The sequence below is a fragment of the Pithys albifrons genome, chromosome 1 (genome assembly GCF_047495875.1).
Source record: "Pithys albifrons albifrons isolate INPA30051 chromosome 1, PitAlb_v1, whole genome shotgun sequence".
NCBI classification, from domain to species: Eukaryota; Metazoa; Chordata; class Aves; order Passeriformes; family Thamnophilidae; genus Pithys; species Pithys albifrons.
Genome location: NC_092458.1, coordinates 119942445 through 119968783, shown reverse-complemented (window position 1 = coordinate 119968783; position 26339 = coordinate 119942445). Strand labels below are relative to the sequence as shown.

Here is a 26339-nt window from a genome sequence, read left to right as displayed (position 1 = left end):
GGAAGTAACAGGACCTCTTTTTAGCTCTCTGAAGAGCGCAAGGGCAGGAAGGAGTGGTGCATTTACCAAAGGTAAGCACACAAATAAGAGATTCCAACAGGTTTTGGGTATTACATGAATGTAAACTGAGTGCTTACTGTCTTTCTCTGACACACATGTTCTCCTTGTACCATATTTTAAACTAAAACGTGTTTCAATGGAATTGGCACAGCTCTAGTACCAGTGTCTCCCTCTTGTCCCTGTGTCTTTATCTCCTGTCCAGAGGATGCCTCTATGCAGTCAAATAGGTAGCCCAGTGTGCTTCTGAGCACCTTGGTTAAACACCAATCCTTGTGGGCATGCCGGGCTCCTGTGGGCAGCTCTGTGCTGGTCCTGGCTGTATGGCTTTGGAGTGAGTGGACATGCTGGACTCTGCCTTGAATTCGTCCAGGGAGCGCTGGTATTGCCAGCACCCTCTTTGTCCCATTACAATAGGGCTCTATGAGCACAGGCAAGCCTGCTAGCTTAAAGCTGGACTGTTTACTTTTATCGCTACTAGTTCATGCTATGCTCTTGCCAGTCATCTGCCGGAGTGCCTAAAATAATTTGAAACAACAGGCAATACTTATTTCTAGCTTTTTGTGTCACGCTTTGCGGGAGCGCTTTTAATTTGCACATTATTATTTACCCAAACTTCTGCAAGGCTTTTCCCATGGGCTGGGCTGCTTGTGGGTTAGGACAGATGTAATGCACACTCTGGATTGGCTGAAAGCTGTGAGGGAAGCCACGGTGCTCGCCTTTGCTGTAATGCCGAGGGGTATATTTAGTAGGTAGCCGAGCCCGTCAGCGCGACACGTAATGCGGCGTGGCTGTGCCGCCGGGAGCTGACACGGGAGGATGCTGCAGGACCCCGGAGCGCCGGCTGAAGGGGAGAGGGAGGCTCTCCTCCGCTCCCGGCTGATCATTTCCCTGTGTATCAGCGCCAAAGGCACGAGCATAATTGTTCTCTGTTTCTTTGGGACAAAAGAGGAGTTTCACTGTTATGAGCCCAGTGACAAAGTGTCAGTGTAGTGCCACTGCGAGGCTCGGGAACGGACACTGCCCCGGGAGAGCCCAGCCGAGGAGGAGAGCCCCGTCTCCCTGCTACAATTCAGGTGAGTGTATTCATCCTACAAAAGTTCAAGTGAATGGGTCCAGTCGCAAACAACAGAGTAACAAAGATAAACCCTGTGGAGACCAATCTCAGTACTGGGTTAGGTAAGTGCTGCAGTGTCACAGAGCGTGTGCTCGGGGGGGTGGCAATTTGCTTGTGGCAAATCTGAATTTACAAGATGGTGTATGTGTGGACTGACTCTTGTGGGGCTGTCAGGCAATTTTCTTATCCTACCCCTCAAGTTCATTTAAATTTCCCTCATAACCCCCCTACAACACATCTTATTTGTTTCTGCCCAAGACAGATTGTATGGCAAGTAACCTATTAAGGTTTCTGCAGTTCTTGAAAGATGAAAAAATGTTTTATATATGCTAAATGTTACTTAGAATTCCTAAAGTTTTGTAACTGTCCCAGTGGCTGAGAGGTAGGAACTCTGCATGTTTAAAAAAGATAGGCAAATGATTATTTAAAGCCAGTAGTGGGGAGAGTTCACATGAAGGCAAATGATTATTTGAAACCAGTTCCTTATTGCAAAGTTACTTTCTAATAGAAGTAACCCAGCTGCCTAATTTCGTACATAAATGTGGATGTAATAATCACAATGCTGTTACTTGTCCCTCCTCAAAAGAAGATAAGAATATCTACATTTTAAGAGCTCTTTTTTGTTTTCCTCCTTCCTTTCAAATTACTAATGATGCTCACTTTTGCTCAGGCTGTGGGACCTTACTCATATCTGTGAGCACATGAATAATTCCCTGGACCTAAATAGAACTATTTGATGAGTAATTACTTACCAGCTTGAATCGGGGGTTCCCAGTGACTTATATATACACAAACATGCTCTTGCTTGAATAATGAAATCTTTTTTGCAAAACTGGTGTTATGAAACAACATTTTAAGATTTTCCAGTTAAAAGCAAATGTGGAAGGAATAGATGTTTTAAGCGTACAAAGTAAAATGCAATTTGATTTAGGGACAGAGTTAAATTAAGAGCTGCTGCTGATTAGTTACAAGCTCCTTTCTCTACCTGAAGGTGTCCCATGTAGGTCTTTGGGTTTGTGCACCCAGATTTGATCAGATGCCTGTATGCTGATGGTTGGTCCTTGCAGAGCCAAATACTTGTTCTGGATAGTCTTGGGTACAGTCTGCAGTAACAGTACTCCAGGTAGCTGCTTATTCATGGCTGACTTCCACAAAAGCTGCCTGCCCCCCTGGAATAATCCCTCATATGCCATTGAGGCTTGTGATAGCATCTGTATGTTCTTGCCTGCTTGTGTTGCCAGGATTGAAGTCTTTTTTGCCCAGGTGGGAGATCACATTGATGGCTGCCTTGACTCATTTGAATAGGAGTACTCCTGGAGTTGGCTTCATTCCCCATTTCCCCTGAGGGTGACTTTGTTCCCTTCCTGGCTTGTCTGCTCTCAGACACATTAGGAAGTGCACAAGGCTATTCTTGGACCTTGAAGGGAGTGGACTATCTGTGGTGCAAAGCTTGCATGAAACCACTGGGACATTTGGTTTTGCAGCAAATCTAGTGGATTCTTTGTTTAACTGAAAGAAGAAAAACATCCCACTCCCCAGCTCCAAATATCACTATTGCAATTACAATTATAAACATTTGATAGCTGTAATATGAGTATTACAAATTCCTTGATCTCTAATGTCCACCTGAGTATGAAGAGAGACTTGAGTCTTAAAAAAGTTTTGTTACGTGAGACTGTGCCATAGACTCATGTTATTTGAGCAATCAACCTCTTGAACGTGGCTGGAAGTGGCCACATCAAAGAAGACATAGAGACCCCATGGCAGCTACAGAGTAACTTGCTGTGGTGAAGGATTTTCCCCTAACCCCATCAACTGAACCTTTAGCGTCCTGAGAGTTTATAACCCTTCCAAAAACTCTTTAAAAATAAAATCCCTGTGACTGTAACCCTCCCATACACAACAGGTCCTTTTGCTGAGCCCAGCTCAACTTTTGCCCTCTGTGATATCTTGTTCCATGGGATCATTGTTGGTTGTGTAAACATGTGTTTCTTTTCATCAGTGTAAAGTGTTCTGCCTCTCAGCTCCCCTGCCCTTCTCCATGTCCTGATATCTTGGGATGGGGTGAATAGCCATGCCCACGTCAACATTTTTTCTGCTGCCTGACTTCCCACTTGACAATCCTTTTGCTGAAACTCAGCTCAGTGGCAAGAGAAAGGTTTGGTTGGGTCAGGTTAATGTGGGTGTCTGAGCCAAGGGCACATTGCCTGTATTCTGTACATGCATCTGAAGAGATGCTGCATGCTTTGCTGACTATGATCAGCTGTTATTTCCTTTTTATCTGTGTCAGTGTGGAACATATTAAAATTTCTCAGTAGTGGTATGCAAGGAATCCCTCTGATGCCCCACCTCTAACTTAGCAGAACAATAAAAGCAAGGTTGTAGTAAGCCTTTGAGCAGCTGGCTGTCTATATATTCCTTCTTTTTTCACATCATCTAATTCAGACTATTAGCTGGGTAGCAGTGGCACTACCACTTCCAGACACCACTAGTCCTTGTCCTGTTTGTTGGAATTTTGTTGTGTGGCATGGAGATCCTTTCTACCACAGGCAAGTGCAGCCCCTCTTCTGGTGACAGGGCAGGGGGCTGCTGGTGCCATGGAGACACTGGTCCTAGGAATTCCTCCTCATGGCTATTTTTCAGCTCCTCTTTGTTATTTTTCTTTTTGCATCAATCATTGTTATGGCTTACGCTTGTCACATTTACGTGCTTATTACTGCTGAGCTGCAGGCGGTGTCAGCCTGGCAGTGTGGAGGCAGCACAGGTTATGTTGCCCTTTAAGACATGTGAGTTGGGGATCTGAGTTAATGCCTCAGCTCTGGTTTGGCAAAGGTTAAGCATACCATGGCAGTGACAATCACATTACTGTCATAGCAGCACGGCTCAAAGGGAGTGGGACCAAGGGGAACACTGCTCCTCTTGTTAGAAGACATAAAATTGTTACCATGAGCCAAATATTTAGGTTTCCTAATTATCAGAGGTGTATGAATGGTGGTCTGAATTTTGCCTGTGTAATAAAGAGGAAACAATATTGCCCATAAGGTCCAGAAAGAGGGAACATCATCCCCTGCCATCATGTGCTGTCTCTAGCATGCATAGCATTTTCTGCTGGTCCCAGTGGCAGGGATGTCTTTTTTAATATTAAATAATAAGAAACTCATTCCCTCTCCTGCATCTATTGATAAATACAGACCTTTGAGTTCTCTAGAAAATACACAAAATCCAGAGAACAAAACCTACCCACCTGCTTTTAACACACTCCAACAGGTAGAGGACTCATGCCTGAATGCCCTGGACTTCTCTCAGCAACTTGTAATTTGGCCAAGAGTAATTTTGCCTCATGTTGGGTCATAAGACTAAAGTAGAGGTAATTACTGAAGCAAATCCTATAGCTAGTGCTTGGCTGGGAACATCTGCACTGTAGCCAGCAGCCACCCTTTCTGGTTTCCCTCCTGGGAGGGGTGGGTGGCCTTACTTGGACAGCTCAGTTCTGTTCCTGGTGCTTCACCAAGGAGTGATCCCATCCAGCAACCTCTGGATGACCAAGTGGAAAACTCTTTCTTTCCTGTCCCAAACTCAAGACCATGACTACTCTGATATTCAGCAAGACACAAGAAGAAAGAAAGAATCCAAGCCTGGCATCACCTCACCATTAAATTGCTCTGCTGGCTCATTAGAGAGATATTCCATGCATGCCCCTAATCAATCTATTTAAAGTTTCCTGGAAGCAGGAAAAGGAAAGAATAAAAATACAAGCTCTCTTTTGTCCCTCAGTAGTTATTCTTTGTGAGTGTATTAAATCCCTTTCTCTGTGTTGGCCTGTGCCTGTCTGCTGGCCAGGTGCCAGCTTGCAGTACCCACTAGAGTTTGTTATTCCAACCGCCCAGCAGGAAGGCACGGTTAGCTCCCCCTCTCCCAGCTACCTGAAGGGCTGGAAATATTCTTGGAAACTTCAAAAGGAGAGGGAAGTTCAAGCCACCTCAAGTGCTGTTCAGATGGACTTGTTCCATCTCATGCACCAGATCCCCAGGATGTGAATACTTATGGGAACCTTAAATGAGCTGTCCCATTGAAGCCCAAGGACCCAGGCACATGTGTGCTCTTCCCATATGTGTTGATGCTCCCAGAATGTTTCCATTACATTTGCTGCAATTACTGTGGTTGTTTTGTTTTGTTTTGTTTTGTTTTGTTTTTAGTCTGCCTACAGTCACAGGTACTTATCTCCTGAAATATTAAAATACTTAAGGAAGCCTCACAATAGAAAATCATTTGCAGGAGCTTCATTTACCATATTGGGGTGTTTGACATTCTGACTGCTCAGAGGTAGTGTCCCTTTTATCTTCTTGAGTTTTGCAGGATAACATCATAAACCCACAGAATATTCTGAGTTTGAAGGGACTCACAATGATCATTGAGTTCAACTCTTAAGTCAGAGGCCTCTATGGGGACTGAACCTATGACCTTGGCATTATTAGCACCATGCAGCTGTCAGCAGCCAGATGGTAGGACAGCACAACCTCAGTAGAACCAGAAGATGGTCTTTCCTCCTGTGGACATCCAGAAGAAGACACTTCAGTCCTTTCTTTCCTTCCTACTTCCTTTTTCCTTCCCCTCTCCTCTTGCCACAAGTGCTGTCCAGGAGCACGTGTTGTTGGTGTTCTCTTGTTGAAGGCACACATTGCCCTGCAACCTGCTGTGAAATGGGTGGATGGAGCTCCTGTATGATGGATGAAGATGTTCCCCTTGGTGTCAAAGCTTCTGCACAGTGGGATGTCAGTCGAGCAAAGTCTCTTTGGTATAATGAGACCTTGGGTGAACATTCACTTATTTAGATCTGTAAGGATCTCACTCAAAATATTTTGTTTGGCATTTGCCCTGTCCTGGGGTTGGAAGAAACCTGTTCAAATGCTGCATGAAGGCATTTCACAAACAACTGTAGTTCCCTGTGTTCATCTGCTCCTGCCCAGCTGCCACATGGCCACTCAGTGACTTTGTCAGGTGTTTTGACAGGAGGCTGCAGACTGGAGCAAGGATTTTGATAGCATATATAGAAGGCCAGCTCCTTCCCTGCTGGAACAGAAATGGCCAAAGGAAAATAATTAGATAAGAAGATTATTGCATTTATTTACAGAGCTGAAGAATACACTGGAGCTGACAAAGGCTCTGAGTTGGTTCAACAGAAAGCAGGACCAGATGCAGCATCTCATCTCAGGTTGTCTCTCTTACTGCATAAACTGTTCTCTTAAATGGCTCAGATTGTCAATTGTACGATTTAGTCCCATAGCACACAGTGCTTCCCAGGCAGTTCCCAGGCATGGTTGTGTGGGCTGGAAGTCATCTGAGCGCTGGGGATGCCGAAGGATCTCTGGGAATAGACCACACAGCCCTTGTCATGGCAGGGGAGAATTTCACCCCATGGAACAAATCCAATTGTAGTTTGCCCAACACAGTTGTTTCCACTCCAGATCAGATCTTCAAGTCCAGCAAAACCTCCAAATCCTCATCTTTCTGGTCTGAACTTTTCCAGATTAGATGAAGTTCTTGAGAAATCCCTTTTGGTTTCATGAAGAACTTTGTGGTTTATTTTTGTCAGAACATCAGCAGTGAATTACACACACACACACACACACACACACACACACACACACACACACATATACATATATATGGTTAGTGACACTTTTATAGGGATGGAGTTTGGAGAAACTGAGTAGTCTTGTAACTCTTCTGTTTACATAAATTCAAAATGAGAGAACCACATGGTAGGATCCAAGCAATTTTGTTTACTAAATATGCACAGCATGCAAGGCCAGGCTTAAGTTATATATACACACTGCTGCTTCAACGGGGTTTTGGCAGCCTCCAAAACATAAAAAGCATTGAGTGACTTGAACTGTGCCCTCATCATCAAGCAGGAGTCTCAAACACAGAAAATGCACAGCCAATGAAGACCAAGCTGAACATACATGCATGCCTAGTTCAGCGGGCTCAGGAGTTGAGAACAGCCAAATAGAAGTACACCAAAAATGAGCTTTTCCTACCTTCCAGGGTAAAAGCAGTGCAGATCCAATAGACCTTTGGAGAATTGCTCAGCTCTTTATTTTTTTCCAAGATGCACAGCAAAAAGGGAATTTCTGTTTATGTTCTCAAAAAGTGACTGACTAAATAATTCCAGATGATGGAATTTTCTTCTGTCCTTAAAGCAAAACAAAACCTTAATCTTCACGGCTCTCTAAATGATATTAAGACTATGATAAGAAATCTTTATTTCAGCATTCAGAAAGAAAATAATAAAAGCAGAGAGTTGGAAAAATAACCCTAACTCTGCCCCTATGTCCATTTCCAATATAGTCTTGAACTGTGAGTTAATATGTTCTTTCTTTGGGATGTCTTCTATTTTTCCCTGAAGTTTCTGGGTAGCAGCTGTAGAAGTTTTGGGTAACAGCTGTAACAGCTTTTTGTACGTCATGCCTCCATGAATTTTTGAAAACCAGTTATATGTAAAGGGAACTTTAAGCCTATTACTAACAAAATGTACTGACCATACCAGTGAATTATGAAAAAAATGGGAAGTAGTGATTTTCATCTGCTGTTAGGCCAAGTATTTTTGTAGCCAATTGTCAGCCTGACAATATGAAGCCCCCTTTTAATCTTTTTCTTTACAATGCTGTAGAGAGGAAGCATTTTACCTTCATTATTTTTTAGCCTGGCAGATGAGCTGTCCACCACAGTTTTACGTGAAAAGAAACTGAGCAAAACACAGCTGAAATAGAAGAACATTTTCCATGTAAAATTGTTGACTTTAATAAAAAAGTATATTTTCCAGATAAAACAAAATGTCACCAGTTATGATGATTAATGATTACAGGTGTACTTGCTTCTGGTTTTGGAAGAAATGCAATCTTTAACTTTAAAAAAAAAGTTAACTTCAAGTGAAATGCCATTGCACAATAACAGCTGGAAATGGAAAATTTCATGCCAATGTATCTCAACATGGTGATGTACCTGTGTGAAAATATTTATACTTTTTTTACAGAACCCAAAATCTACACTCTAACTTCTCTTAAAATATCCCTCTAAGACTTTTATTTCCATATATATTATACATGGCCTATGGACTTGAGAAATTTATGTGCATCCTTCACATAGGGATGTCAGGAGAAATACCTACATGCTTGTTTTGCCAGAATGTCTATCAACAACTGTACACAGTTTTTTCACGGACGAAGGATCACATTTATATCTGTTTTCTCTCTTTTTTTTTATAACTATGTGATAACAGTATTTTTTTTCTTCTTTCAAAGGGTTGTTACCAAAGTCTGCTAAATTTCCTTGCTAGAGAAGTATCAGGGCATTTTTAAAAGACTGTGAAACTGTTAATACTTTTTATACTATGCTTGTCCTGAAGAAGGTACAACCATCTTCCTTTTCTCACACTTTTCCCTGTGTCTTTCCAGCTTTCTCACAGTGTTTTCATGACACAGACTCTGTGTCATCCAATTATTTCCTGAAGAAAACTAGAGTGATAAGACTTCAAAAACTGAGCCAGGACTCCAGATTTCTCTCACTGTATTAAATCATAATGATCAAAACCAAGGAAAGATATAGAAGAACAAAATTAACAGTGGGATGGAGAGAAAGGGAAATGAGAATCCCTGGATGTTATAACACATGAGATGAGAGCATCTAGTATTAAGTAAATTTATTTGGACAGAGAGGGAATTACTGGGTGTGTAATACTGATTAACTATGTTGGAGAGAGGCCTTGCCAAGCAGCATGTTTTGGTCAGCTTCTTTATAAAAAAAAAAAAAGAGTAGGAATGTAGGTAAAAGGTTAAACATAGAGGGGAAAAAAAAAAACAGTGCATCACTCCTCCTGTTAGATAATCCTTGGGCATCATCTGCATGAACTAGAGCAGCACAGCTAATTTTTGGGAGGGAGTCTGTCCTAGCTCCCATGACCGAGAGATTTCTCTCTTACCCTGAAAAAATGTTTGGAAGGATATTTATTGACATGAATGAGACTGTGCATAAATGTATCTGAGATCCTAAGTGTTTAGTGTTGCTTGTCAAAGTTCTTTATATGGCAAAGATGCAGTGTGTTGGGTTTTTTTTTTAGTGCTACATTTGCTGAGGAAAATATCCCAGGTCATATGTCAGACTCTGGGGAAAAAATATACTGTCATTTAAATCCACAGTCACATAATTTTTCCTTTCCTACTTAGGCACATGGATAATAGTTTGAAACAACAACAACACAAACGTCTCACACACAGAGCATCTTTGTCTCTCTAATACACAGAGCATCCCTAATAACATTTCTTCCCAGCATGAGGCTTTGTATGTCACGTCAGCGCCATCCCAGCTTGGATGAACTCTGGGAGCATTTGTCACTGCTATGCACTCCTCTCACAGAAGTGTTTGAGCAAGCTATAAAGCAATACACAAATCATCAAGCACTCTGGTGGGGAGGCCTCAATTCAGGCCGTTTGGGAGATGAGTATCAGTCGATTTAGAGCATTGCCAGCAACCAAGAAAACAGTTTTGAAAGAGGCTTGTATAAGGCAATAAAGGCACACATCAGCTCTTTAAATACTCAAGGGCCTCTGTGGGAGCATTTCTTCTGGAGCAGGGAACTTTTATCTAAGTTTCTTCAGAAAGTCCTTTTGACTGTATTTGTGAGTGTCTTCTGATTATCCTTCACTGGGGTGTATTTAGATGGATAACTCACAACTCTTTCAAGCTATATCTCTTTGTAGTAAATGTGAAATTAAATCACCCAGTCAGGACTAAGAGCTTTATGAAAAGGATCAAGGGATTGTGAAAAAACAGCTGAGGGAAATGCCCTCCTTCCCCTGCTGGCACAAAACTCTGGGCAGCATTTCAGGAGCTGTCCTGCACCTATTCCTTGGGGAACCTCCTGGTCTCCATCATTCCCCAGAAATTCAGGTGCCTGGGTAGATAGCCACATGATTCCACCTGAATATACTTTTTCACAATTGATAGTTGGGACGTACTTGGATATTATGGAGTAATACATGTATTTTTCAGATGCTGCTCTTTTGTTAACGTGGAAGAGACTGACACAGCAAGTGCTGCCTGACAAGTAAGCAAGTAAAGCATGTCCACCCATGCGCATGCGAGTTTGGAACTCAGGAGGGCAGGACAGCCAGAGACTTAAGTAGTTCTTTATGTAGTGCAGGTCCATGCTCAACAGGTTTCCTGGGGGACCACCTGGTTATGCCTGGGCTTGGAGCAGCACAGAAGCTGCAGGATAGTGACAGGCAGCCCCTAGAGCCACAGCTCAACCTGCCTCCAGCCTTTCCATGTGCTCCCTAGGCCATAAACTCCCATCGGTAATGCAGGAGGCAGCCTAGCTTTGCCCCTCTTTGTCACTTGGAGTGGATACACAGTCCTTTGGATTTGCAGAAATCTCTGATGTGTTGCTAATCACCAGTTCTGAGGGGAACACACCAGGGACATCACCAGGTTAAAAAGATTGGCACTGTACCACTTGTGATGTTAAAAGGTTCTCACCAGAGAAATGATAGAGCAATGCTAAAAGTAACAAGGCCTTGACTTCTTCTTCCTAATGCCATATTCTCTACCTACTGTGGGAACAATGCTCACTCAGAGTTTATATTTTGTCTAGAAAAGGTCCTGTGTGCCTTAATATTATTTATGTCTATTTTCCTCCAGCGGTCTTTTTGGTCAGGATTTTGATTTATGTTGCTTTTATCCCAGCTGCACAGGAGATTCTTTGATGGATTACAATCTCGGCAAACTCCAACTCGAGAAGAATAATGACAGCTAAGACACTTAAACCAGACTTTTCACAGTCCTGGAAAGGAACTGCCTTCCAGAATTTGGAGGTTTTTTAATACTCTACCTCCCTCTGCTGTTATCAGTGAGAAGTTCCTCGACAATGGGAAATCATGTACTTGCAGCTTCGATTTCCATGCTCTCGCTCCTGGCAATGATGGGAGACACGGACAGTAAAACAGACAGTTCCTTCATGCTCGACTCTGACCCCAGTCGCTGTATGAGGCATCACTATGTTGACTCCATCAGCCACCCCCTCTACAAGTGTAGCTCCAAGGTAAGGCCTTCCTTCACCTCCTCGCAGCAGCTGCATCAGAAGAGTAATTCAAATGAGCCATTCTGGCTGATTTTCTCTGCATAAATTCCTACCTACCAAAATCTAGCTGCAGAGACTCAGAGATGCAGAGACATCTTGTGTATGTACGTAGGAACTGGGGTTGTAGAGAAAGGCTCTTGCCCCTCTTTTCACCTTTTCAAAAGGAGAAACACATCATGATAGTAAAGGTAGTATGCAGTAAATGGTAAGATTCAAAGGAGCACATTTGAGATCTCAGCTGATGGTGCCAAGGAGATGGGCTAGTTTGAAAGTTTAGATCATCCCAGTACTGTCTCCTTCTAATGAATCTTTAATCTGGAGTATGTACATTTGTAACTTTAGACATAAAGAACCAAGCTGTAAATTGGTAGTTAATAAAGATTGTGAAGAACAGTGCTTAAATCCTTCCTGCCCCCCATTTAAGTTCAAGGCCTTGGTTTTCATGCAGAATAACACTTGGGTGTTTACTGTAGGGCTTAGGAACAGGCAGAAGAACAAGTTTGCCTTTCATTTGGGATTTCAAGTCTGAAAAGTGTTGTGTCTAAATGGTTTACAGCCTGCTCATGTAGCCTACAGCCATTTATTTCATTGCATGGAGAAAAAGAATGGGGAGAAACAATGGGAAAATCCTTGCTGGTCCCTTCTGTCTTGGCCTAATTTGTTCCATCTGAGTTAATACAATCTGTACATTCAGATGATTGGACCATCCCTCTGTCCCATGGGAAGTGGCTTTGCCTTATGCACTCACATCCCTGGATTAATGAAAAGGAACAACTGCCAGTGCCAATGCTTTTGCCAGCCCTGAGCTGGGCAAGAGAGTGATGGGAGGCAGATATGTGACGGGGTTTAGAACAAGAGGGGATCCTCCCATGTTGTGTGATGGAAAACCCCAGCAGCAGGGATGCTGGGAGAATTAACAAGGAGAGAGGATCCATGCAGTTGAGATGGATGCAGCACTGGCTGCAGACACCATCAGATGCCTTTGTGTGCAAAAAGAAACATGTTGCTTCCATGATCAGTGCAGGGGTGAGGCAATGCCACAGGTAGCTGCAGGTCAGAGAACTCAAAATGAAGCACCGAGAGAAGTGGCAACAGAAAGTACCACCCACTCAGTGCTCTGTGCTCCCACTGTGCACCAGGACAGCTGCTGCCCTGGCCACGCCTCTTCAGCCAGGCTTGTCCTGTTCCTGCTCACGAGCGAGGGGCTGATAGCCTCCAAATTTGGCACAGGGAAAAGCCCTGCGCTGTCTGCTTTACATCAGTCTCTCAGTGCTGTCTGCCTGGCTTTCCCCAATTCACAGCAGTAGGAACCCAGAGATTTGTGCCCTACTGTTTCTGATTCCAAACAGTAAAATCATGTGTTACCTGTGATTCAGAGGAGGTCTTTTGATTTGCTTTTGGCCTAACTAGACCTTCTTACCTACTGCGAAACATGTGGCATTAATAAACAGAACTGCAGAGGCACATCTGTTTGTGCAATATTGATTTTATTGCAGTTGACTCCAGTGAGAGGCAAAGGTGGTAAGTTGTAGGCATGTGGGTTGGGTTTTACATACTGGTATGTGGGTGCTCCCAGCCCTCCCCTCTCTGAGCAGTTCAGACCTCACAAGCCGTAGCTACTGTGATGGCTTGGTCCAGGAGAGCGATGCACCACACAGGTGCCTTCACACTCAGCTCCCTGCTCGGCCAGAAGCCAAGGCTTTGCTCCTCAGCTGCCTGTCCTGGTGGAGACTGTCCTGGGTTGAGCTGGCAAAACACCAACTGTCCAGGACAGAGTGAAGAGGGTTCCTCCTTCCCCCAACCAGCCAAGGGAAAAAAGAAGAGGGAGAGGAAAAAAAAACCCTCAAACCAGGTTTATGCTGAAACTCACTACATGTATTTATACAGAAAGGAGAAAATTAAGAGGATACTACAATATAACACACACTTACACAAGTTATGTATAACAAGAAATAACTTCCCACTTCCCAGTAAACACAAATTCTACCATTTTAACTACAAATCATTCTAGAGAAGTTGGTTCTTCAGAGACAGACTTAAGCAGAGAGAAAAGCTAAGAACAAACATTTTACTTCCCTCAGATAACATGATGTTAAGCCGGTGCTCTGGGCTTGGGCCTCCCCATCCCTCCTGAGACAGCAGAGTGTCTTGCTGGCACCACAGCTGTGAAGCAACTCCACAAGCCACACCCACACACCAGCTCTTACCCCTTTTGAGATGATGCAATATGGTATGGAATACAATATTATTGGTCAGAAGAAGTCAGCTGTTAGCTGGCTCAGCCCAGCTCAAGTCAGCTGACAATTTCAGGCCTTATCTGAACTTTAAAGCCTAATTTAGGCCCACCTGGCTAAACCCATAACAGAGACTTTAAGGATAATTGTGTTAGGTGGAGTCTGGTCCCTGGTCCATGAGTCCAGCAGCTGTGATTGTACCTGTTCAGGACTCTGTCACTGTGCTGCCTGATGGCTGGGATGTGCCACTGGGTCACTGAGTGCCTGCCTTCTTGCTCCAACATTGCCATCACCATCCTCTGGGTTTTTCTTAAAACTGTGACTGCCACAGGTGACAGAGGGTTATTCTTCTGAAAAAAGAACAAAAGGAGGGAGGGAAGGAAGGAAGGAAGGAAGGAAGGAAGGAAGGAAGGAAGGAAGGAAGGAAGGAAGGAAGGAAGGAAGGAAGGAAGGAAGGAAGGAAGGAAGGAAGGAAGGAAGGAAGGAAGGAAGGAAGGAAGGAAGGAAGGAAGGAAGGAAGGAGGGAAGGAGGGAAGGAGGGAAGGAGGGAAGGAGGGAAGGAGGGAAGGAGGGAAGGAAGGAAGGAAGGAAGGAAGGAAGGAAGGAAGGAAGGAAGGAAGGAAGGAAGGAAGGAAGGAAGGAAGGAAGGAAGGAAGGAAGGAAGGAAGGAAGGAAGGAAGGAAGGAAGGAAGGCATCATCAATTCAGTTTCTTAGCATCCCTAATGACAGAGAAAATCAATCAGGCCTTTAGAAGTGGAACTGATGGGATTGAGAAAACAGAATGACTTGTAATGAAAACCATATTATTTCAAAATGGGGCTTTGAGAAAAAAGCTGTTGACATAAACATTTGCAATTCTGGCTGCAAAAGTCAGCGATTCTTTTTAAATCAAGACTTTAATGGAAATCATGTTTGAAAGTATTATCACATCTTTTGGCTTCCCAAATTCCACAATGGTTTCATGTACAATTTTTTTAACAATACTGCAAGTTGTGTGGACTTTCTCATGAAGTTGAAAATGGAAACAGTTTCCATACAAAGTGAAATAATTTTGACACTTCCTAGAAAACTCTCTTAAATGAAGATGTGGGTTTTTTTAAGGTCTCTGGGATTTGAATCATCCTGGTAGACATATGGCTTCTGTTCTGGATCTTGCATATAAACACATACAAATATTAGACTTGCTAATGGAAACTAGATGCAATATCTGTTCCGATATATATATATAGTGATAAAATACAAACAAGTCAAAAAATTCAAGGCCCTGTAGGAGTAGCTCTGGGAATTGAAGTACCTCCTGTTTCCACCAAGTTTCCATTGTGAAGCTTGGATTGAGAATGTCAAGCAAAGACTTTGCCCTTTTTGGGGGGTTATATACTAATTTCATTGAGACATCCTTTTTCACTCCTTGTGTTTTCTGTCTTAACGCAGCATAGAATTACAGAAGTTAAAAGTGACCTCAGAAACTGCAAGATGTTTGCTGTCCATCCTGATTAAAAAAGGATTATGTCCACTGTGCTTCTCTGTGGAGGCTGCCAATTGTATCCACATAGAGAGTAGTTTTGTTAAACATCCAGCAAATGTAATTTAATCATTAAGATCCCTTTTGCTTGTGGCCTCAGGCAGGTGATGAAAACAGTTTTCCAAAGCCTTCAGAAAATGGCCCACTATAGTATAAAAGAGACACAAAAGTAGGATGGAAAAAGGCCATTTTTTTTCCCTGAAAAACTGTGTTTTCCTTTGACTTCAAGGAAATGTTTGTATCAGTTCATGAGGTATTGCCTTTCCTGACTATACTGGATTCTGCCTGACCTCTGTCACAGAGACCCACTGGTCTTCATCCATGTGCTGGATTGCCTCGCTGCTGCAGCCAGAGTCTCCTAAATTACAGTGTTGGCTGCCACAAGTGCTTTGTCCAGATGTGCCAGAAGTGTGCTACCACTGACAGCCTCACACTAAAGAATCCAGTCCAGAGAGACACAGACCAGATGAAGAGAGATTTAGCATATGTTTAAAGACTCATGAGGTAGCTCAGGAGACTCCCAGTAATGCCTGCTTGCAGCCAGGCCACAGAAACTGTGTGAAAATCTGTTCTCATGCATCTCAGCCCATCTGCTGTTGCTGAAGAGTGCAGCAAAGAGGACTACAAACACCGTTAGTAATAATCCAGTTCACAACTTCTGGACTCAGGATCAAATATTGCCTCACATCGCTCTCTTCTGTACCTATGAGATCATTGGCTTTAAGAAAACCCATTCCTCTATAGCTGCTCCTAGACCCCTGTGGGTCCATTGTTGTAGGACTCTATTCTTCTGTATCCAGCACTGCAAGGTGACATGTACAAACTCACATGTGCAGGGGATGAGGGGAGCCAAGAGGCACATGTATCAGGTTATAAAATACCCACATGTTTTTACTATATATACACCCCCTGTATTACAGTGCTATGCCATCATAGCATTACTAATTATTTAGGTGATAATCTCTATTGCACTATACTACACGATGCAATAAGCAGCTGGTGCAGTTGATTAAATGGCAAAGCAAAGCTTCTAAGTACATGCTATTTCCAGCTCATTTGCACACCTGCCAAAATCCACTGGTGTGGTTCTAAATTTATGAGAATGTTAAATTTTGCCAAGGACTTCAGGTGAGTCCAGAAGGTTAGAAAGCTATAAAAATGGGAATTTTGGATTTTTTTTTTTTATTCTAGCAGTTTGACTTGATACACTTGGTGCTGTGCTATTTGTAAGAGTTTATACTGCCATCCAAAAACAGGGCATAAACCCAACGCTGTCTAATTTTACTTTATAGGAATAGTGACCATCATATGAAAAACTACATAACCAGCAAAATCTGAGATTAAAATTAGAGCGTCCATAGGCTAAGACAAGTTTTTAAAGGCAAGACTTGCTAACCAATTGTAAATGCAGTGGCACATTGAATAAATGTTGGCTGGGTTGGTGTTATGAAGCCAACTGTTTATGAGAAATGTATTGAGGCACAGATATTGACAAATCGGATAATTCTACCCTATAATTACACTGCTACAACTTTTCTGTAGCCCTTATTTCTGTTTCCTGGGCATTCAGGGTTTTTTCCCTGGCATTTTTGAAAATACCTACAGGTACAGGAGCAGATGTGTGCCATGAGAAGCCCTTAGGGTAGCAGCACCAGAAGTGGCTGGTTGTTCCAGCTTCAGAAGCATTGACCGTTACAAGTCTTCTTGACCATACAGCAATGTATGCTGTCATATTTAGGCTGAAATCATAGAATCATAGAAATGTTTGGCTGGAAGGGTTTCTGGAGGTCCTCTGAACCTCTGAAAAAGCAACTTCTGGCAGCTGCATGTCCCCCTTTGCCACTTCTGAGGAGAGTTCTGCTCTGTCATCTTTGCAACCTTCAGGAAGTTGTCAGCTGCCATGGCATTGCTCTTCACCCTCCTCTTCAGCCAAATATTTGGGAATAGCCTGTGGCAGAGGGTGCGTGGAGTCTGGTGAGCTCCTCAAAGCAGGGGACCTAAAAAGAGCTGTCAAGACGCTGGGAAGGAGACCAACTAGTTTAAATGTCCCAATCGTCTGCCTTTCCTTTGCATGGCAGGCAGGATTAGATACTCGTGTAGCTGGTACCTAATTAAATACCTTCAGCAGCTGTCTGCCTGGGAAGTGAGGTTTTTTTACCAAGGGGAAATAAATGGATCTTTATCTGACAGTAATGGGGTGCTAGCACTGTAAGGATTGTCTCTTTCCCTGTTCTCTAGTCTCTAAAGACACTGGTATTAAGGAGCTTGACATATCTGATAGGCCTAAAGCTTGTGTGTGACACCACAGTACACTGAAATTTCCTTCTCACAATATTATTGCTAACAGCTGAAATTAATTTATTTATGGATATTGAGTGTCACAGGAAGGAGACCATATATTTATGCTGTAAATCATAAAGGATGGAAAATTTGTCAGAGAACAACAAGAACCCATCTCTTAATTTAACCAAGAAACAAGAAGGTATGAACCACAGCTCATCACCTCTTGAAGATATCTTCCTTGTGATCTGTCTATGTTGACTGGAATTGTAGTTGTTAATATATTAATACATTTCTAAGCAAACCATTTAGCATGCAAGTACCCTTGGAAGAGTAATTTTTAAGCACTGCACAATGGATGATCAGTGCCTTTCCTATGGACACAGAGAGTGCTGGCATTTCCTACTTGATATCAGGAATATTCTCTCTCTTTTTATCCTGTCTTGCCTTATGACTGTGACTATAGAGAAAAATCAAACATTTGATATACCTGCTTACATGACTTGGAGATTTGCAGTCAGCTGAGCATGTGTAATGAAAGAAGCACAAAAGGGTTTAATGTTGTAAAATATTTGCTATCATGTCTGTAGTTATCCTTTCAGGTTGTCTGAAAAAGAACATGAGATATGTGCAGCATGGTTAAAGTGTAAGGTTCTTCCCTGGTTATAGGAAAGACTTACAACTCTTTCACTGCCTATTTTGGGTGATATAATTAGTTGATTTTGAAGTTTATTTTGGTTAAGCAGAATTAGCTGATATGGACTTGATATTTCTGTTCCCATGAAAGCATGAACTTGTTCAAACTCGTACAACACTTACCTATTATCAAGGTGGCAACAGCTGTTTCTAACACATAATTTCCTGAGCTTTAGAGGATCCTTTCCGAGATTTATATAGTGCTTAATGCTCTATCCATCTTCTCTGCTCAACAGAGTTGTTGGGGAGTAGGTCACTGCCCATGGACTTCCATTCCTTAGTGCCTCCCATTGTTCAACCTCCTTTGTTACTGTCACAGCTCATAGGGTGAACTCAGAAGAAGAAACATGGACTCTGCACTGCTTTTGGAAAATCTCACTAGGGAACCCTGATGTTTGGCAACAAGTTCATCTTTCTTTTTTACATTTTCACTGCCTTATACCATGCAACACATTTTATACAGATACAACTGATGCGATGACATAAATATATATACACACATTAAATTGCAAATACATATTCAAGGTGATATTTGTAAAAGGAGGGAGCTAGAAATGTACTTTTTTAAAGCAATAAACTGAGCATCTTGTTTATATTTCTACTTTATGTGTTCATATATCTAAGAATTTGAGACGTTTTCACTAGTATACACACTCTGGAGCAGGTCCAGAGAAGAGCAATGAGTCTGGTGAAAGGACTGGAGCACAAGTCCTATGAGGAAAGGCTGAGGGACCTGGGGTTGTTTAGCCTGGAGAAGAGGAGGCTCAGGGGAGTCCTTATCACTCTCTACAACTACCTGAAAGGATGTTGTAGCCAGGTGGGGATTGGTCTCTTCTCTCAGGCAACCAACAGTAGGACAAGAGGGCATGCATGGGCTTAAGCTCTGCCAGGGGAGGTTTAGGTTGGAAATCAGGAAGAAGTTCTTTGCAGAGAGAGTGGTCAGGCATTGGAATGGCCTGCCCAGGGAGGTGGTGGATTCTCCGACCCTGGAGGTTTTTAAGGTGAGACTGGACGTAGCATTTAGTGCCATGATCTGGTAATCAAAGTGGGGTTGGATTAAGGGTTGGATTTGATGATCTCAGAGCTCTCTTCCAACCCAACTGATTCTATGATTCTATGAAAACACTGGAAAATATCAAACAGCAGTATCAGTCTGGCTGACAATTTAAGAGCTTGGCTGCCACAATTCTGGGGTCAGGCAGAGTTGCAGTCACAGAGGTGAAAGCAGGCCTGGCTATGATCATTTGGAGCCCTGAGGTCAGGTGCTGTTGTCCTCACTGGTGTCAATGCCAGGGACTCCAGGAGGAGCCTGGTTATCTGCTCTGCTCTCTCAGACACAGCTCAGGGCCAGACCACTGCGTGGGGCTGGGTGCCTTCACTAGGGTGGTGGGATGCAGCGAGTGATGCAGTGATGCGAAAACAGCCAGACTGGAAGGAGGGAGCCGTCTGCTGGTGTTTCCTGCGCTCTGGCAGCGAGGAGGACACATTTCCTAACCCGTCTCTTGTCCTTTGCAGATGGTGCTGCTGGCTCGCTGCGAGGGTCGCTGTAGCCAGACATCGCGCTCGGAGCCCATGGTGTCCTTCAGCACTGTCCTGAAGCAGCCCTTCCGCTCCACCTGCCACTGCTGCCGCCCCCAGACCTCCAAGCTGAAAGCCATGCGGCTGCGGTGCTCGGGGGGCATGCGGCTCACGGCCACCTACCGCTACATCCTCTCCTGCCACTGCGAGGAGTGCAACTCCTAGGGGCGTGGGGCCACAGCGCAGCGGGGACTGGCGTGCTGCCGAGGACAAGCGCTCCCAAGGAACAATCCAGGGTCAGGCCGATGCTCCCAGCATACAATTGCAGTGAGGACAGGACTGGATTGAAGTGTAAAATATCCTGGGGTGCTGATGATGGATGCCGGTACCATGGTGCAGGCTGTGCCAAAGGTGAAAGCATGAGGACTTGTTTTTAAGAAGCCTTTCTCTTTTTCTGAAAGGATATTTTTGAGAGCTTCTTCTTTTTCAGGCTCAGCTCTGACTACAGAGAGGTGCTTTTACTTTAGGCCATGGGCAGCAGGGGATCAGAGACGAAGGTCATCTGGATGACTGCACTGAGCACTGGAAGTTGACATTCAGACAGAGGATGGGCATCAGTTCCCATGTGCAACCTCTTAATCAATCAATTTATTCTTGTTTCCTACTTATACTGGCCTTCAAAACAAACTTTGCTGTTGGCAAGGTTCATCTGTTACTGATCTAGCAGCCAAGTGCTGGATAACTTTAACTGTGGTTTAGCAGAAATTACAAATAAACCACTGAAAAGTTAACTGGATCTGAAATGCCATGATGGGAATACCCAGCCCTAGCCATCAAAATGATTATTTGTACCATATGTCATCAGAGTTCAGTGGTTGAGTGACTCTTGAGAAGTGAAAGATCATGAGGCCCACTATTCCCCTCTAAAAGCCTAGAAATGTGACATATCACGTCTGTCACAAAAGCCATTGTTCAAACTCTAAAAACTAATCAAATTTTAAAATGCCACATACTAAATGGAGTCACTTCTTAACTTGAGTCGACCTGTTCATGCACAAAACCAGAGCCACCAAGATGATGACTAAACCTAGGATTTATTTTCATCTATAGCTCTTAGGCCACTGAGCAAATACCATTTTGCCTTTTAAAGACTGACAATCCCAAATATCAGGGAATCACACTGATGTTCCCATAGGAAGTTTAAGGCAGAATTGGAGTCCCATTGTTATCCATTCAACCACAAAGGCTGTGTTTCAATTTTCCTAATGATCTCCTGCCATTTGGGGTACTGACTGATTCAGTGTCTTGGCAACTGCTCAGGGAATGGCACAGCTCTTGGCTGGTTCCTGTGCCCATGTGTCCTTTGTGCTTACACAAGGATGAGGTGGGGTTAGCACAAGCCCACAACATGTAGGTAAGGCTGTCCTGCAGTCAGGACATCAGAGCTGTGGGGTGCTGCAGAGCAGCGGTACCCAGTGGTTCTCTGCAAGAAGCAAGGCCATGAGCTGCTTTCTCCTGCAGGACCATTGCAGAAAGAAATGCCTTGAGAAGCTGAAAGAATTGCACTGTTTGGTAGGGTATAAGGACCTCAAAATAGTAGGGGATCCCAAGCTTGGTCATGGTATTTGGTATTTGCAGAGAAACTCTGTCCCTCCTTCATTAACATGCGATTCTAGGGAAGGTTCACTCAGAGTTCCTTGCGACTGCAAGGAAACAATATAACTGTTCTTATCTAATATTGACATTCTTATCTTCTTAAATGGCAGCATCTCCTGTCAGCCAGCAGTATGTCTGTGATGTTCACACAAACCCAGCTAAGCCATTGTTTTGATAGAAGTTGTGAAGGTGCTGAGAACATCTTCACTGTGTAAGGATTAATGGTCAGTAGCATCCATGAGCATAGTTCCATAGTTATTCTCTGGGATAGGCTGGATTGGCACAGCAATGTCTGCCAGGATCCCATGGTAAGGAGGGGAAGTCCTATCCACAGGTAGGGTTCAGTCCATCTGTTCAAGACCATCCAGTATGTCTGAAGCAAATGCCATACACAGGAGCTCAAGGATGCACACTGCCATTGCAGGAAATTCCCAAGGGGGAGGGAGGCCAGTCCTGTGATCTACACTGGAGTCACTGTTGTCCTGTGGCAGTCCTTTTGTGGTTTATACGAGAGTTAGTGTCCTCCTGTGGCAGTCCTTTTGTGGTCTACATTGGAGTGACTGTGCCTGCTCAGGCAAAGCCAAATTCCTTTGCCTTTGCCACCTCACAGTGAATATGTGAATGCTGAGGTGACGGACATTGTCCTTACAAGCCAAATCCTGAGCTGGATGGCAGTCAGTGGTGGAAAGAAATGGGGGACAGGTAGGACTGCAGACAGCAGCTAAAGAGGTTCGTGATACATGGGAAGGACTGTCAGTCTTCTGGAAATGACTTGGAGAGGGCCGGTTTTCAATGACACAGAGATGTGGGCAAACGAAAGGGTGAATCAAAGTGCTGGAAGCTGAGGGGCTCAGATTAAAATGTCAAACCCAGGAGTGATGAGCCCCAGTGAGCTTATTAGACACCATTCACTGTTTCAGGACTGTCAGTCATTCTTTTCACATCTGTTGCATGGTCTGAACATCAAAGGACGATCGAAGGGAGTGTGAGCTGGGCATTATCACCAGACTACTTTATATGAAAGATCATATGTGTGTCCCTTTTCTACTCTCAACCTCCAGCATCTAAAGATCCCATTATCTAAAAAAGCATCACCCCCTACTGTTCATTATATATAGAAAATTCCTGTCCTTATCTGAAACATCAGCAATACCTTTGATAACTGAATAACTATAGCGTAAAATATGCATGACCTCTAAGCATAGTCATAGAGGCTGCTGCACACAAGCTGAGTTATGCAGTTGTCTAAGGAATTGGGAATGTTTGGAGGGTAACTGCTATATCCAGCATCACCTCCCCCCTGGGCTGTGCTGCTACTGGTCTCCTTTGCCAGTGCAAAATGAGGGAGCTGTGACATGAAATTTGGGTGCAATTTGCAGCACTCCTGCAAGTCTGCAAGTGGCTAAACTGGCTGGCTGGAACCTGGCAGAGCAGCATGGCCCTGATTGTGGTCCTCTGGTGAGGAGACAGGAGCAGGCTGAGCAGAGACCATGGGCCTATTAATCAAAAAAGAGAATATTTACTGTGAGAGAAGAGATTGGTTGATATATATTCCATCATCCCCCTTGCTAACATGGTGCCAGAGCTGTAATTGCTCAAATAGGTCCCACAGAAGGTGTTCATTTTTCAACAAAAGCTTTTCTTCGTCTCTCACCCCCCACATTCCTTCCACCTTTGGTCGGTTCCTCTAATAAAATCATCACCTTGTGACCTCAAAGGCTGTTGCCAGGCACAAATGTTGAGTTGAACTCAACATCACCTAATTGAACTGCTGAGTCAAATAAATGCATGGAAGGAGTATAAAAGAAATTATTAATGGCAGGACAAAGCATATTTGTAAATAGGTAGAAGTTGATATTAAACAGTGAATCAAACTTTCAAATTCTCCTTTTGGCTTTACCAGGGAATCTTCATATTAACATTTAAGAAAAGGAGGATATATTCTTCAAAATCAAATGCCCCAAAGTCAGTTATAAATTGATATTTTATACTTTTTTTGCTAGTGTTTTAAGCAACTAAGTGCTGACCGAAACACACAAGTGCTACTTATGGGAAAATTCAGGTGATGTGTTGAAGCAAATGAAAATGAAGCTTCAGGTAAAAACTACAGGATCTGGCTCATCATGAGAAAGAGTCTAAATGGTGCTTGGAGATGAACTGGCTTCCTAATTTATTAATCTGACACCACTCTGGATACTTAAGCTCTGTTTTTCAAGTCAGACTACTGTGTAAATACTTCTTAAACTGAACAACAGGGAGGACAATGTACAGTTTTCTAGATAACGTTGTGGGACCTTTTCTTTGCTAATGCATCCTTTTAGGGGGGACTCAAATCAGGAGGCTTTGTCCTTTATTTTCTCCCTCACTGCACATCACTCTTCAGGCCCTGTCTTGCCCCACAGAAAGGCTGCTTCAGCTGTGACCATCCTGTGGTTTGCTCAAGGTGAGATGTGATACAGACTTCTGACTGTTGCCACCTTATGCCTTTCTTTCTCTGATTAAGTTTCTGAGTCCAGTTTGGGTTGTTTTGAACATAACCTGGTGGGGTTATGTTCCAGCTCAATAGACTGCACTCATGGAGACAAGAGGGAAACACCGGAGCTTTGGTGGTACCCTTTGCTTGTAAGAAAAGCCTTATAATGCCACTGCAGTTTGTGCCAATCAGAAATACTCTGTAATTTGCCAGAATAAAAGATCCCGTGACCTAGAAAATTTTAATTATTCTGCTCCCAGCTCCAGTGGGTCTGTTAAGCACTTAAAGCTGTGCAGATACAAAACCAGTTTGCTGGTTCAACCCTCATATGAATCACTAAACTGAAGAACTCACTGTTCTCTTGGAGATGTGGCCCCTGCTTTTCCTTACAACACCTCACCCTTCCTGCTGAGCTTGAAGAACTGCTACAAGACAACAGTTCCTGAGCCTGGCTGTCTCTCAGTGGCTTTTATCAGGGCTTTTGCAAACTGCTGCCCCAGGGCTCATGGCGGGGAAGGAGAGGCCAAATTTGCTGACATCCATGGAACACCACAGCCCGGGCTGGGCTTTCACATGACCCTTAACTGAGACCTGTTCACCAAGTCCTTGTGGATCTACCAGGAAGCCCTGAAGCTCAGGCAGCACTGTATAACTTGCAGCCAGAGTATTTTGGGGAAAGAGAACAGAAATAAACCAGAAGAGGTTACTGTCTGCTGCTCTGCTGCTCTCTCTGCCTTGCCTCAATTCTTAGCCCCTGATGTGAGAAAAGAGAGGTCCCTGAGCTCCCTTCTGTGGGTGAGGGTTTTTCAGTACCTAGTCCTACATGTTTAAAGACAGCAGTTTCTTACTGAAATTGCCTAAAATGGGATTAAACCCTCCAGGAAAAGCAGTTCTGCTTAGCAAAGAATTTTTCTCCTGACCTGGGCCATAAATATTTTTGAAAAATTAAATGCCATTAAAAAGAAGTCAGTGTAAGGGCAGGGGAGACAGTGTGTCTTACTTTCTTTGACTCTGCAATTATTTAGAAGACAAGGGGCTGACAGCCTTCTCAGATAGGCTGCATTATAGCTAACAGGTATTGAAACAAATACTCCTACAAAAGTGCAGCAGGCCACGTGAAATGAGCAGCCCAACTAAGTTTGGTGTGTTGCATGTATACAAATAAGTTGATTGGAAATCCAAATGGGGAGTCTATGCCTTTTATTTTGCAAGCAAAGAATCATCACAATTTTTATTTATGGTTCTGGAGAGAGATGACAAGTAAGCATTAGCCTGAAAACTGTGTTACTAAGCAGGAAAATGCACAGAAAATGGTTCTTGGGGGTTCTATATGGTATGAAGAAGATGCTTTATGTACATCAAGATAAAAAAAAATCAGAGTTCACTATTGAGAATAAGTAATCTTGTTTGGCCTGCACCAAGAATGCTTATTTCAGTGTTTTGTTTTGCTTTTTTTTTTAATAGACCTTTCAGAAAAGATCTAGGAACCAAAAACACAGATGAAAAGACAAATGGACACTTATGATTTGTCTAAGTCAGAATGAATACTTACTTTAGATGCTACCAACAGTATATCCCATGAACACATAACAGATAATTACATTAATAAACACATTCCCAACTAATCTAGATATATTATTGGGATTTTTTTATTCTTGAAAGAACTAAAGAGCAAATCCTGAGTTAGATATGTTTTCTTTCAGATGCACAATTGTTATTCCCAGCTTCACATGGATCTCAAGACTTCATAATTTTCCATTCTTTTGAGGCTTTCCAGACATAAAAACCAATGGAGATTAGCACTGATGCTTTGTACAGCGGTCAATCACTGTATAAAAAGGAAAATTAATCTGGGGAGTAGCAATAAGTGGTGTGCCAGGATTCATCTCCCTCAGTTCCCTGACCTAAACACTAGAGACTTCGACTTGTTGGACCTAGTTTTGCCTCTAACATTATTTTTGGAGATGAATCCTCTCCCCTGAAAGCATCAGTCACTTACTCTGTAACAGGTGGGGATTAAACCCCACATTTGAGTGCAGGAGGGTCTGGAATCAGTCTCCACTGTCTTGGGTGAGCATAAGTAAAGTAGTAAAATTACCAAAGTAGTTGTTAGCAAATGCAGTGCAGTCTCAGTGAGCTAAGCATGCTCTCAGCATTGTCAGAAATTTTAAGCTTCTCTTTGGACTTGAGTTTTCTGAGTTTTCTGCAGATGCAATTTCCCAGGTAGTCCCTGTAGGAAAGGTAGAGAAACTGTGAGGCTGGAAATGTCCCCAGTAGGTGTCTGAGCATATTAGAAATTATATTTGAAGAATTCACACAAATAATATTGAAAACACATTTAAAGTATTTCAGGTGTTGGGATGATGTTCTTATTGCCTGCTTTGTTCTTTGAAAATGACATAAAAATGCTTTTGCAGAACTCAAACACTCCCCAGGGCAATCAGCCCTACAGCTTTACTAAGGTGCAGTTTGGCACTATTAGAAGTAATAACTCGTTATCCTTGTGTCATATTCCTGTGTGTATGCATATGTACACATATACACAAAATAAGGCTCTATTTCACAGGCATCTCTCTTCAGCCTCATGTCCTTCTACGATTTCTGAAAGTTTGGAGAGGAGCAGAGACCTCTCCTAGAGCCTCTCTGC

The 26339-nt window shown here is 43.2% G+C and overlaps 1 protein-coding gene across 4 annotated transcripts; it reads left to right on the top strand.

Moving 5' to 3' along the window:
• On the top strand, positions 1-26339 carry NDP (norrin cystine knot growth factor NDP). 4 transcript variants are annotated; one of them, XM_071565771.1, is made up of 5 exons: positions 1-71; positions 1009-1133; positions 10226-10280; positions 10919-11273; positions 19561-26339. In XM_071565771.1, exons 4-5 carry the CDS (start codon positions 11100-11102, stop codon positions 19786-19788), a joined length of 402 nt encoding a protein of 133 aa, XP_071421872.1. In that variant the 5' UTR covers positions 1-71; positions 1009-1133; positions 10226-10280; positions 10919-11099; the 3' UTR covers positions 19789-26339. The 4 variants fall into 4 exon arrangements, with proteins under 4 accessions (XP_071421872.1, XP_071421882.1, XP_071421892.1 ...); XM_071565781.1 differs by lacking the exon at positions 1009-1133 and having other exon boundaries at positions 9-71; XM_071565791.1 differs by lacking the exons at positions 1009-1133; positions 10226-10280 and having other exon boundaries at positions 31-71.